This window comes from Equus quagga, chromosome 10 (assembly GCF_021613505.1).
Source record: "Equus quagga isolate Etosha38 chromosome 10, UCLA_HA_Equagga_1.0, whole genome shotgun sequence".
Taxonomy (NCBI): Eukaryota; Metazoa; Chordata; class Mammalia; order Perissodactyla; family Equidae; genus Equus; species Equus quagga.
Window position 1 is genome coordinate 68040722 of NC_060276.1, and position 13539 is coordinate 68054260.

Sequence of the window (13539 nt, forward strand, 5' to 3'; positions counted from 1 at the left end):
AGCTTTCATGCCCTCTCTCGGCACCACCACACTCCCAGCACCTTGTGTTCAGCAACCCAAAGCTCTCTGAAGCCGATTGTTTAGGGTTTTTTACGGAGGTTTCATTAGTAGGCATGATTGTTGAAATCACTGGCCATTGGTGATTAACTCAATCTCCAGCCCCTCCTCTCCCTTGAGGCCAGGGGATGGGGCCAAAGGTATCAACCCTCTAATTCTGTGTCTTGGTTTTTCTGATGACCAGCCCCCATCCTGAAGCGTTCTTGGGGCCCCCAGCCACTAGTCATCTCATTAGCGTACAAAGACACTCTTAATCACTCCAGAGATTCCAAGGGTTTTAGGAGCTGTGTGCCAGGAACCAGGGACAAAGACCAGATAATTATTTTTTATAGCACATACACAAAAGTTATTTGTAAATTATATACACGCACTACTATTCTCATATATTATGTATATTACAAAATATACAGAAGTTTGAAAGAGATGAGCTGAAGTTTAAATAACAGATTATTTGTTGATAGTACAAAATTTTGCTCTTACCAAAAGAAATTATTACTAATATTTTAGGGAGGGTATGGATATATATGATTATTTTAAAAAATCTTGGTAGTAACACTGATTCCACAATTTGCATGTAGGTCCGGCTCCGTTTTCCTGTGTGGACTGAAGGGCTGTCGTGATGCAGGTGCATCACTGGGTGCGCCCTACTTTTTCAGTCCCTTCCATCAAGCATACAGAATGTGGAAATTCAACTGAAATTCCTCTCTCACCTGATGTAAAAAACACAAAAGCTCCCACAGGATTTATTTGCCTTCCAGGAGGCTTTAGGGGCCTGTATCCACTTGATCCGAACAGTGAGGCTTAACGCCTAGGTGTATCCTCACTGAAAAAACAAAATGCTTCTTGTTTTGAGTGTACTATGACAATTTTGGGGGAAAAATACGTGCACGTGGTAAAATATTCAAACAGTATCTAAGGCAGAGATTTTTAAACTGAAGTTCATGGATAGAATTCAGATGCCTGTGAATTTGGATGGGAAAAAGTTACGTCTTCCCCCCCCACTAACCTGTATCTGTAATTTAATGTGATAAACGGCAAGCAATAGCATATATGGGGTATATGAGGAAGCCATTTGGTGTAAAACTAATTCGGCCTGAACTTGTTTTTTCCAAAAGGGCCTGACGTGGCCATTGAGCATGCATTGTATATCTGCTTTAAATATTTACTATGTGCCAAAGACAAGAACAATGCCCTTAAAGATAAGGATGTAACTTCCCTCACATTGGCATTTCCTTAAAGATATGCATCTCTCCCTAAACTAAGGCTTGATTGCTGGCCTGCTGCGCTCATCCTGTGACCACCCAGCTGGAGACCACAGACCTGCTACCTGCTGTGTTCATCAATTGCTGTGTGAAATGCTCCGCCAGCAAAGCAATCTCGTGACCATTGTAAGAGGGACATTCCAATCATGTGATACATGCTCTTTGATGGTATATAAACACTGTCAACCCCCATTTCTTTGGAGCGCTCCATTCCTCTGTAAAAGGACTATTCCAGGCTATATGGTCCTCAGATCTGGCTCATAATAAACTCACCCCCCCCCCCCCCCCCAACCAGAAGGACCTACTACTAAGATATACAACTATGTACCGGGGGGATTTGGGGAGATAAAGCAGGAAAAAGAAAGTTTAGATAAACTCACCCCAATTTTGATTTATAGATTGGTTATGGATTATTTTCATCGACAAATGTTTCCTTTCATTATGAATGTAGGCAACAAGCTGCAGAAGTATTAGCAGTACCTGCAACTTTGTCAGTGATAGAAATCGCAGAGATTTTATTGTTATTGCAGCTATCTCAAAATACCATTGATATTCATCACTATAAAATCGCAGTGCTTTTTAGACCTACCACTAGATCTTACTTAATATATTAAAAAGGTTATATATGTAACTTAAATACATGTATTTAAATTGTTTTATATACATAAAACAATTCAGAAACTTTCGATTATTCTTTTTCAGTATAATTGTTGTCCTTTGTAATCCTATGTATTTTACTTTATTCATTTAAAATCAACATTCTGAGAAGGGCTCTATAGGCTTGGGAAAACAGCCAAAGGGATCCATGGTACAAAACAGATTAAGACTCCTGACCTAAGGGTGTGAGTTTTTCGTTCGTTTTTTTTTTTTTGAGGAAGATTAGCCCTGAGCTAACATCTGCTGCCAGTCCTCCTCTTTTTGCTAAGACTGGCCCTGAGCTCACATCCCTGCCCATCTTCCTCTACTTTATATGTGGGACGCCTACTACAGCATGGCTTTTGCCGAGCGGTGCCATGTCCACACCCAGAATCCAAACCAGCGAACCCCTGGCCGCCGAGAAGCGGAATGTGTGCACTTAACTGCTGCACCACCGGGTTGGCCCCAAGGGTGTGAATTACAAAGCCTCTCAGCCGCCCCTGCTCCTGGTCCTGGATGGCCACTCCTAGAGGCAGTCTACGTAATGTACCAGCATATATGTGTATATATATTTATGTTTTTACCCAAATAGTATCCTGTACACACTGTTCTGCACCTCAGTTTTTAACACAGCTGCTTGATATTCTATTGAATGGACAGACTGTAATTTATCATCTTCTACTAATGGACATTCAGTTTGTTTCCAACTGACACTGTAATATCCTTGTACCTTTTATATGCGTGATTATATCTACAGAATACATTCCTAGAAATGGAGTTGCTGGGTCAAAGGGTATATTTATCATTTTGATAGGTATTGCCAAATTATTCTTCATAGAGGTTATGAGTGTACATTTCCATTATTAATGAATGAATACCTATTTCCTCATACACCAACAATATGTTAAACGTTTTGAACTTTGCCAATCTGATGGGTAAAAAGTGGGACCTCATTTCAGTTGTAACTTGCAATTATTTTACTATGAATGGTTTGTTCTTTAAGCACTGAACTTAATGAAAAAGATGCAGTTTCAAAGCAGAATTGAATGGATATGCTATAATGTATATAAATCTGTATAAATCCTTAATGTTTTCACTGACCAACTCCTTTGGAACCTTAGTCGCCAGTCAAAAGCCAACTTCCCAAAGGTTTGCTTGGTGTCAGAGGTCTGTTCCTGCCATACTTTCTCACAAGCTAGCTATAACGGCTCGCTCTCCATACCACAGAAATTAGTTTGCTTTTTCTAGTCCACCTTTCCAGCATTCTGGCCTCCTTCGTGAGTGACATCTACACAAAAGGTATTCACTTATTATCCTGGATAAGCCAATGTCCTGAGCAAAGGACTCTAGTCTAGGTACTGTCTCATGTATATAAAGCTTTTCAGGATTTTCTTCAAGATCTTCAGAATTTATAGCCCTTGTGTAGAGACATTGTTTTGAATGTGGTTTGTAAAGCAGTTTCATCTCACACTTCCTATTTTGAGCATCTCTGTATCATACTGGCAGATCTGTGCATCCCAGGGAATGGGGCAGCGTTTGGTCTGCTCGGTGGGGAAAATCCCACGGAGGCATAACCTGCTGGGTGCTCAGAAACTCTTATACAATGGGGAACTTCGGTCTCTAGGGGAAGTTGCCACTACGTGGTGTAACGTGGCACGTCAAATGCAGCTGAGAGAACACTGTGTTAAAAGAATCACTGTTAAGAATCACATAGCTGTGTTGGCAGTTTTATTTTTGAAGCAGTGTAGTATTCATGATATTCTTTATACTTTTTTGTATGTCATAAACATGGCATCGTAAATTTAGAAAACGTAGGTAGGTATACAGACATTGGCCCTGGAAGGGACGGTCATAACATAACCAATACATTTGAAGATGAGGAAATATTTTGAAGCTGACATTTCTCCCTTAACCAGCACTTGGTGATTGGCTGCTTAGTCTAGGACAAACAACCGGTGGAAGAACTGAGTGCCTTTTTTCCTGCCATAAACATTTATTTAAAAAGAAAGGAATTAATGTTGAATGGCCATTATGTGCCATGTACCATGTTAAGACAGTGGAGCTAATAATAACTGTCCTGGCAGATCCAAGTTGGCTAACTTATAAAACAAGTGTTGTCTAGGGACTTATTTTATGATTTTCATATTCTAATCCATCTATTCAATGTCCAATTCAATGTGTGAATAGTATGAGCTGATATTTGGCTCCCCTAGAGATGGTTTCAAAATGAACTTCTAGGATATACTGAGAATCAGATAAAGTCGTTCCAAGAGGAAAGGGACGACAGGTTAAAGGAGTCTGCTTGACTCATCTTTGAGAACCACCGACTGACTATCTACTGCCGCATACAGTGTACGCTGACCTTTACTCACCTGATTTTGCACCTACAAACCTACAATGACAGAGTTCATAAAACACAAGAATTATTCAACACCTTCTAAAGAAATAAACAGAATGCATAAAACATATTCAGTCTTTCATACAATTTTATTTTCTTCCTTCCACCATAATAATATGATACCCAAATTTTGTCTTAACTGGAGGATCTGTAAACACAGGCTTATCCAGCCCACTGATAGGCAAGGCAAATGCTGCTTCTTGAAATGGTCCCACCATGGACCCTCTGGTCATCCAACCCAAGTCGCCCTGCAAAACCCAAAAGATATGTGATGTCAAGTGGCCCTGAAGAGGGAATAGTTCTACTGTAGCTTGAGAATTTCCCAACACGAATGCTAAGGTTCCTAGGTTTATTCATCTGGGCTGCAAAGAAGTGGGCTTGACAAGGACAAACGGGTGGAAGAGGGCCAACCCTGGACTGAAGACCTACGCACTCACAATGTTACTGGGAGTCTGTTAGCTGTGGAAGTGTCACGCCTAGGTTTAGACAAAGGCGACCCACATTTAACTGTTTACAAGTTGGACATTTCTGCTTTTAAGATCTTTTTTTGAGGAAGAGTAGCCCTGAGCTAACATCTGCCCCAATCCTCCTCTTTTTGCTGAGGAAGACTGGCCCTGAGCTAACATCCATGCCCATCTTCCTCTACTTTATATGTGGGACACCTACCACAACATGGCGTTGGCCAAGCGGTGCCATGTCCGCACCCGGGATCCAAACCAGCGAATCCCGGGCCGCCAAAGTGGAACGTGCGCACTTAACTGCTGCACCACCAGGCTGGCCCCTGCTTTTATGATCTTTAAACCAAGATATGGCTAAAATTAATGGCACAACATAGAAGTAATCCCTACTGCTGGGTGTCCTCTGTGGGGGACAGATCATTTTAAATGATAAGAGCACCATACCCCTTGCCGGGCTTTATCTTCACTATATTGTGCAGCCACTTCATTGAATCTCATTCCAGACTTTAACTTTTCCATGGCTTCCATGATTCTTCCATGTTTTTCACACAGGATATGTCTGACCTACAAGGGAAAAAGTAGTATGTTCATATAATACTTGGAGACCCAAACGATTCTTTTCCTCACAGTGCAGCAGTCATATCTGATTACTGCCGTTAGTGAAAACCACATTAGCTGCTGGCAATGGAGAATCCTGGATGTCTGCCGAGCTGGGCGACGGCCACAACCCCATTTCCCACATGAAGAGAGTATCTCAGAACATCGACTTAGATGGAAAACAGGCACCTGGCTGTGGGAAGCTCCCAGCTCGCAGCTCTGACTACGTACCTCAATGGTAAGAGGAGGAAGAAACATGATCATGGTTGAGAGCTTGGGTCCTGGAGTCAAATCCCAACTCTGCTGTATATTCTTAGGTATGTTTTTAAACCTCTAAGTGCTTCCCCATTTGTGCACTGAGATAATAACAGTACCTATGTGTTCTCATAGGGTTGTGAAGATTAAGATAATGCAGCTAGCACCCAATAAAGGTAGCATTCATCAGTGTGGGAAATATATGGGAAAAAACCCCACTAGGAAACACCTTTTACCAAAAGAGGCCCAATGTATAAAGCCCCACCACAATTCGACACTTTGAAAAAGTATCATATGTTGAATATCAAGAATACTCAACCCTTGGGGCCAGCCTGGTGGTGTAGCAGTTAAGTTTGCACACTCTGCTTTGGTAGCCTGGGGTTCACCAGTTTGGACCCCAGGTGTGGACCTACGTATCGCTTACCAACCCATGCTGTGGCAGGTGTCCCACATATAAAAAATGGCGGAAGATGGGCACGGATGTTAGCTCAGGGCCACTCTTCCTCAGCAAAATGAGGATGATTGGTAGCAGATGATAGCTCAGGGCTGATCTTCCTCAAAAAAAAAAAAAAAAAAAAACTCAACCCTGTAGAAGTCTTCAAATTTGACCTATGTTTCCATAAAGCCATGTTTTAAAAAAAACCACTATATACTTAAAAACGATTTTGTCAAGATATCTGTTTTGCAGGATTTCCCATTTTTCAAACAGAATTTGTTGTTCCATATCACAGGTGATACACTGGCGTAGGGGCTAAAGGTATCTCCCTTATAAATTTAGACACAAGTAAACTAAGGTTGTCCTCAGGGTTCAACTTCTAAAATTGAGGGTGAGGGAATCCTAGGCCCACAGGAGTAATTCCTGACTGGAGGAGCTACACAGGAGATACCAACACAGCAAAGGAAAGAATGTGTCAAAAAGCAGGGCTCAGAGAGGCAAATGTCTATAGGATGTGTCCAGTACTGTCCAGGGGAGGCAGGGACAAACAATCTGGACACCAGAAAGATCACATGGGGGACAAGGATGGTTCATCAGACCTTGACTCGGCCGGGGTAAAACAGCTTCTAGACTGCCTCCCTCTTTCGGCTTCCACACTCACAAAGCAACCTTCCGGTTCAATTACTGGGAAAGTGTACACGACATTCATGATCACAGGAAGGAGGTACCATCTGCCACCTTCTAGAGGAATAAACAAGTACTCTGGTTCGGACAATTTGACACGTTAGACACAACGAGTCTGTAGTGCCCGTGGGGTTTGCAATTGTGACTGACCAACTGGCAACCGGATAGACTGGTGTCTTAGAAGAGAGCCAAGCTATGGAGAGAACTTGGGAGCGATCGGCATGGAGGTAACAGCTGGCTGTGGGAGGTGGACAGATTACTCGGGGAGGCTACGTAGAATGAGAAGAGGAGGAAAGCAGGCTAAAGATCCCTGAGGATATTTTCAGAATGAAGGGAAAGATGCAGTGAAGAGGGAACGGTTGAAGACAGAGCAAAGAAAGGGTGGAGAAATGAAGGAGCAAGGTCTGGCATTCAGAACACTGAAAAATTAGTAAGCCTTAAAGGAAGAAGGTGAGCAGAGAGGGGAAGGGGCGGGGGTGAAGATAACTTTGTTGGTGGGGGTCTGGAGAGTCAATGAGTTCCTGGTTACAGGTCTGGTTTCCATTTTCTTCTGAAAATTATAACAATATTTAAAAGTTAATGAGTACTTACTATTTGCTAGGCACTGTGCTATGCTTTACATGCATTATCTCGTGAAATCCTCACACCAACTCTGTGGGACTGGATCAGTGTTTCTCAATGCTGACAGCACATGAGAATCACCCCCAGAGCTTATAAAATACAAACCAAGGTCCAGGCCCCAGTCCACAGAGATTCTGAGGCAGCTGGTCTGGGCTGGGACCCTAGGCACTGGTAGTTTCTGAAGCTCTCCAGGTGAATCTGATGTACACCAGGGTTGAGAGCCACTAGACGAAGTTGTCTGCCTACTGGAGCAAGGTGGTGGATGACTTGAGGTGAGTGGCAAAGGACTGCCGGGCAGTACTGGGGCCTAGCTAAGGTTCGAGATCAGGAATTAGTGGCCCCAAATCCCCAAGGCTGTGTGACCCTCGAGTAGGCCCAGCAGTTCTGGGTTTCAGTGTAAAGAAAGTAGACCACTGGACTGACCCTGGGTTGCAGTTTGGCGGGTGGATGCAGCAGATGACCAAAAGGAAAAGCAGTCGGGCTCCTTGATACAATGTCAAGCCCTGTAATCTAATTTCCAGCTATCAGGACATACGGGGCTTAGAGAACAGCACAAAGCCTGGGAGAGGTGGGGAGAACAGGGAGGGCTCGAGGGCCTGGAGGTCTGTGTGCAGAGAATAGAACAGGACTGGGGGAGGCAGGAAGTGGAGGGGAAGGAGGGAAGCTGTGCTCGGCTGGTGGATTTCAGAATCTGGACAGCTCTAGTGACACAGGGCCAGGGTGGGCTCAGGAACGGGGTCTAAAGCAGAGTGGCAGGATGTAGAAGGAGCCTAGCCCCTAAAAGGCTGGAGGGTTTCCAGGTCCCTCCCCTGCTGGGGCCTGCACAAATCCTGGAAACAACCCCGTTGTCCTCTAGCAGGTGAACAAACACACTACGGCACTTCCATTCCCTGGAACACTACTCAACAACACAAAGGAACAGACAAGTGATACACACAACAACTTGAATGAAAGCTCCAGAGAACTATGCTGAGTGAAAAAGCCAATCCCAAAAGGTTACATACTGTATCATTCCATTCATACAACATTCCTGAAATTACCAAATTACAGAAATGGAGAACAGCACATGAGAATCACCCCCAGTTGCTGTCAGGGGTTAAGGAGGAGGCAGAGGTAAGGGCAGAAGGCAAGTGGGCGTGGCTATAAAATGGCAAGAGGAGGGATGCTTGGGGGGATGGAACTCTTTGGTATCTTGACTGTATCAACGTCAATCTCCTGGTTGTGCTATCGCACTAGTTTTGTAAGATGTTACCATTGGGGGAAATAGAGTAAAAGGTATATGTATTATTTCTTACAACTGAATGTGAGTCTAAAATTATCTCAAAGGAAAAAGCTTGACAAAAAGGTTTAACCCTAATTGACTTTCCTAATTACATGCCACTCTTTTCTATATACCTCATGTACAGCCACACTGAACTTCTTTTTTTCCAGAGAGGGCAAGATGCCTCTTTAAAGCCATATGCAGTGGAGCAGTCTCCTAGGTTAGGTGCTTGTAAAAGTCAGCACGTAAAGTGAAAACTGCAGATAGCCAAAAGTACTCTACACATCCCTTGTGAAGATACCATACTGGAGACCAATGTCGGCCCTCATTAAGCCCAACATAGCCTGTCTCCCCTAGCCGTGTTGTAGCAATGACCACTTCCTCAGCTAAACCCCAGACAAAGTAGCTGGTTTGTATTTTGGGGCCATTTCTTATGAAAACTTAACTTTGGAGACCAGAACCCCACTGTGCATGGCTGGCTGCTCATACAAGAACGGAGGTCAACTATGGAAAAGCAGATTCACGTCTCCCATCTCATTCTCTCTCCGGGGCATAGGTTCACTGAGTAGAAAAGTGGGCAGAATGGCCCACAATATTTACATTCTCTCTCTTTTTCTTTGGGCTGCATGTGTATGGTTGGATTTATATGATGCAATTCTACTATCGCACTTCTCATACAACAATGAAATTTATTTCTTTACCTAACTGCTCCCAACTAGACTGTGACAACAGGGACCATCTCTTACCTGTTTTTCTTTTTGAATATCCAGAACTTAATGCACTGCTTGGCACAGGGCAGATGTCACTAAATCCTCATTGAATGAACGAATCAAAGTATGGGATCCCACATCCTGAATGGAACATGGAAATTGCCTTGCTATGCGGCACTAAATAGTATAGTTCTGTTTGCAGATTATATTTTTCCAGGGCAGACACTCCTCTGGGACTAGATCAAGTGCTTCAGGTAATTATTTGCAACTGTCTCCCACCCCCGTTTTCATGGTCAGGGCCCTGGCTTGGAGCTCACCAGTGGGGGAGCTATCTAATGAGACCTGTGCCTTTGATTGTTTATCTAAGCTCTTGGTTTTATAAAAGATTTCGTCCCGAGAAATAATTCATTTGCTTACTGGGAAGATCTAACTTAATACATTTTAAGGAACAATACTAAAGTATGAAGAAATTCTGGATGTCTGAGAAAGCAGTTGGGAAAATATTTAAAAGGAACTACTTTTCATAAATGAGATTGGTCCATATTTTCCAATTTGTGTTATCTTGATTTTATGTCAGTGTTAGGCTAGCCTCTTAGAATAGGTTTAGCATACTGTCTTTTCCTTTTATGTGTACCAAAATAATACATGTATATATGTTATTTATATTTAACATGCAAAAAAGGAACTAGTAACTCACCTTTACTGCATTGCCACCACCTTTGGGACCCTGAGCCTTCTTGTCAGAACTGTCACTCCCAGAGGCTGCTGCCCCTTTAGAAAAGAGATGACAGGTACTCATTTAAATTGCACCTTGATATTTACAGAAAGTTCCAACACACCAGGAGTTGATACTTCCATCATAGCACCAAACGTCAAAAGGGAATTCTGCCAGACACTTTACTACATCAAGCTAAATTAATCTGTGACAGAAGCCAGCCCCGTGGCCCAGCGTTTTGCCAGTTCGGATCCTGGGAGCGGACACGGCATTGCTTGTCAGAAAATGTGGCGGTGGCGTCCCACATGGCACAACCAGAGGCACTCACAACTAGAATATACAACTATGTACTTGGGGTGGGGCTTTGGGGAGAAGGAGAAAAAAAAGAAGATTGGCAACGGATGTTAGCTCAGGTGCCAATATTTATATTAAAAAAAATCTGTGACTCACCTCTCTTAAAAAAGAAAATTCACACCCTACATAAACCCTTCATGGAAAATGGATACACAAGTGAGTGTGCTAATGGTTGAAAGAGTGCCAGAAGCCTGGTCCAGATTTTCTGGACCCAATTTAAAATCCTGCCTTCTAAGGGCAAACCCCTGAGCTCTTGTAAGATTTCTAATAAGCACTGCAACTGTGTATTTGAGTACTCACAATTCCAACAAGTAAAATCTCCAAGAACATATTTTAAATAAAGATCAAATTTCCCACCACTCATATATGGCTAAAGAATACATTCACGTCCAAATTTCCAGAGTCTCCTACATTACCCATTGATCTCTTCCTAAGAAAAGCTATTGATATTCAGATTAACAACTATTGGCAGCATCTTACATTTTACTACTATGTCAACTTCTGTGTTGATGGCAGCATATTTACTGTTAGAGGCTGATGTTCCTACGAACTATTGCTGGATTAAGTATTCAGTTCAATAAACATTCCCTAATACTAAGTTCTAGGCACTGGGGATACAAAGATGAAAAAGCCATGGTACCTTCCTTCAGGAAGCTCATATTCTACTGGAGAAGATGGATATGTACAGTTACGTAAACAGAATATTTCAGGAGAATAATCTGTGGACAAGGAGCCGTGGAATAACAGAGAGACATTTTAGCCAGCCAGGGAAGGTTTCCTGGATGAGTAGGAGCTCAGCAGGTGAAGAAAGGCCAAGGGTGAGGAGACACTCCAGGGGTGGGGAACAGCGCCCTAATTGCAGGAAACTACGGATAAAACCAAATCTGAGGTGGGAGTGCTGTGAGATGAGCCCAGGGGAGGGGGCTGAGGATTGGTGCATGAAGGCCTTTGGGCACCATTGAGGAACTTGGAATCTATCCTAGAAGTAATAGGTAGCCACTGAAAAGTTTTAATCAGGAGACTCCATCGTACTCGTCTTAGTATCTCCAATGCCCAGCACAATGCTTGGCACACAACAGCTGTTCAATAAATGTTCAACTAAACTGAAAACCCAAAATACCACCAAATGCCTAAGAAAATGTTACTGCTAAAGGAGTTCTATTACAATAGACTCTTAAGCGGGTTTGCTGCATATTCACTCTTGAACAATGCTGCCTATCCTGTCCTCTTCCCCGCAGGATACTGTCATCTTCTGATTGCCACCTCACTCCCTTTGATCAACTGAGGCCTCTGGCAGCAGCTTCAGGCTTCCTTTCCACCCTTGCTCCTGCCATCATCTTGGATGACCTCACCATTTATGCTGAAGAATCACACAACAACCTAATCTCACACTTCTGGACCGCCCACTCAAATGCCCATGCCCTCTCCTCCAGGCCGCCTGCTCCCAGGGGCACATGATAGAACTGTGCCACTCAGAACTGGTAATGCAGTCTCTGGCTACAACTTTGTTCTTCCAGCTTTCTCATGCCTCATTCCCACAACACTGACTCTTTGACTTCACAGAAACCACACCCCGCTTCAGTCCCTTTATCCTATGTTCCTCTAGACTATCAGACTTCTCCTTCCCTTCTCCGGCGGGACCCAGGCTTGATCATCTGAACTGCGTTCCCACTGGCACCCTATTTCTCTTGTGTTGCTATCCTTCGATTATCGTGGTCCAACAAAACTCCAAGGCTACACCTAGCTCTTTTCAATCCTATATTGTGGTAGTTGCACGGTCCTAGGTAAATCATGACTGTGCAGATCGTGTCCTCTACAAATTCATGGCCTGCAATCTCAGGTTCTCAGTCCCGAGGGTAATCCTTTGATCACTGTTTCATTCCCTCTCCCATCACCTTCGATGACTATTCCAAACCTTTACCACTCTCCCTAACGCCCCTACTCAGTCCCTGCCCCTCAATCTTAAAAATTACCCTTGTCTTCCACTTTCGTAAGAAATTGAGGCCATTAAGTATGATTTCCTACAAGCTCCACTCCTTCCCCTCTCTCTGGCCCGTTTTTACAACCACACTCATCCTCGTCTCTTGCCCTGTGACCTCGCCTCTTTCACCTGTGAGCGTAAGGTGTCCCTTCTGCTATTCAAAGGTCAACTGCCCCACCTGTCCTGAACCCCATTTTCTCCCAAATCTCACTTTACTGCATCCTTCACGTCAGCCTCACTCCCAAGGTTTCCCCACTGTGAAGAAACAAACAAAATAAGACTTTCTCTTAATCCTTTGTTCTCTTCTAGCTACCACCTAATTTCCATGCTTTTTCAATTAAAGCTTTGCAGAGAAGTCCACACTGATCGTCCTCAGCTTATTTCCTGGTCAGTCCTCTAGACACTGGCCACCCGCTGCCTCCGTCCGGGACCCCGGGAGTCGCCGGTCTGCTCTCTCCCCTCGCTCCTCACCCGACCCCATTCTCCCCGGTTGCTCTGACCGCTCTACCTTTCCCCGCTTTTCCAGAACCACTTTTTCCTTTGGGCGGCATCTGCGAAACTTGCCGTTGAACTCTAAAATGCTTCGGTTGCCGTACAAAGCCCCTTCAGGCCCCACGGGCATGTCCTCAACAAATGCCTGAAAGCGGCTTCGGAAGTGACCCTTCTTACTGCAGCTCCGGAAGCAGGCATATCTTGGGGCAGACCCAGTCCCTTAGCTCCCAGACCAATGGGGCTGAAGATGCCTGACCAATAAGAAGCTCGGGCCAGGTAGAGGGGCGGAGCCAAGGGGAGAACAGAGGCGAAAACCCCGCCTCTGCGCTTTTTGCTACTTCTTTCGCACGCTTTTGTTTGTGCCGGTGCCTCTGCTCCACGCTTCTTCTGCGCGCCTCCTCCGCGCGTGCGTGGCGGGAGCCTGGGGGGCCTCTGCAGTCGCTCGGCGCCGGCTCTAGCCAATCCCGCGGGGCCGCCAGACAAAGGAAAAGCAGGAAGAGCCGAGGTGACTGCCCCCTCCTCCTGCCCCCGCCTACACGCAGGCCTGTCCGCCCTTCCAGTTTTTCTTTTCTAAGTTTTATTTTGCAGCTGTAGCTGATTGGGTTCAAAAGGTAGTTTTTTA

The 13539-nt window shown here is 44.3% G+C and overlaps 1 protein-coding gene across 1 annotated transcript; it reads right to left on the reverse strand.

Annotated features, from left to right (window-relative positions):
• Nucleotides 1-4423: 4423 nt before the first annotated feature.
• On the reverse strand, nt 4424-13054 carry PIN4 (peptidylprolyl cis/trans isomerase, NIMA-interacting 4). Its single transcript, XM_046674154.1, has 4 exons — nt 12934-13054; nt 10073-10146; nt 5256-5375; nt 4424-4601 (listed from the first exon to the last, which is right to left on the reverse strand). The coding sequence occupies exons 1-4, from the start codon at nt 12974-12976 to the stop codon at nt 4443-4445; spliced, it is 396 nt and encodes a 131-aa protein (XP_046530110.1). The 5' UTR covers nt 12977-13054; the 3' UTR covers nt 4424-4442.
• Nucleotides 13055-13539: the final 485 nt, after the last annotated feature.

Bases quoted from the DNA above. Each gene is read 5' to 3' on its own strand.
- PIN4 (XM_046674154.1), bottom strand. From the start codon at position 12,976: ATGCCGCCCAAAGGAAAAAGTGGTTCTGGAAAAGCGGGGAAAG. The intron at 10,147-12,933 runs GTAGAGCGGTCA...TCTTTTCTAAAG, and splicing joins TTCTGGAAAAGCGGGGAAAG to GGGCAGCAGCCTCTGGGAGT. The intron at 4,602-5,255 runs GTATGGTGCTCT...TGGGTTTTGCAG, and splicing joins AAGATAAAGCCCGGCAAGGG to GGCGACTTGGGTTGGATGAC.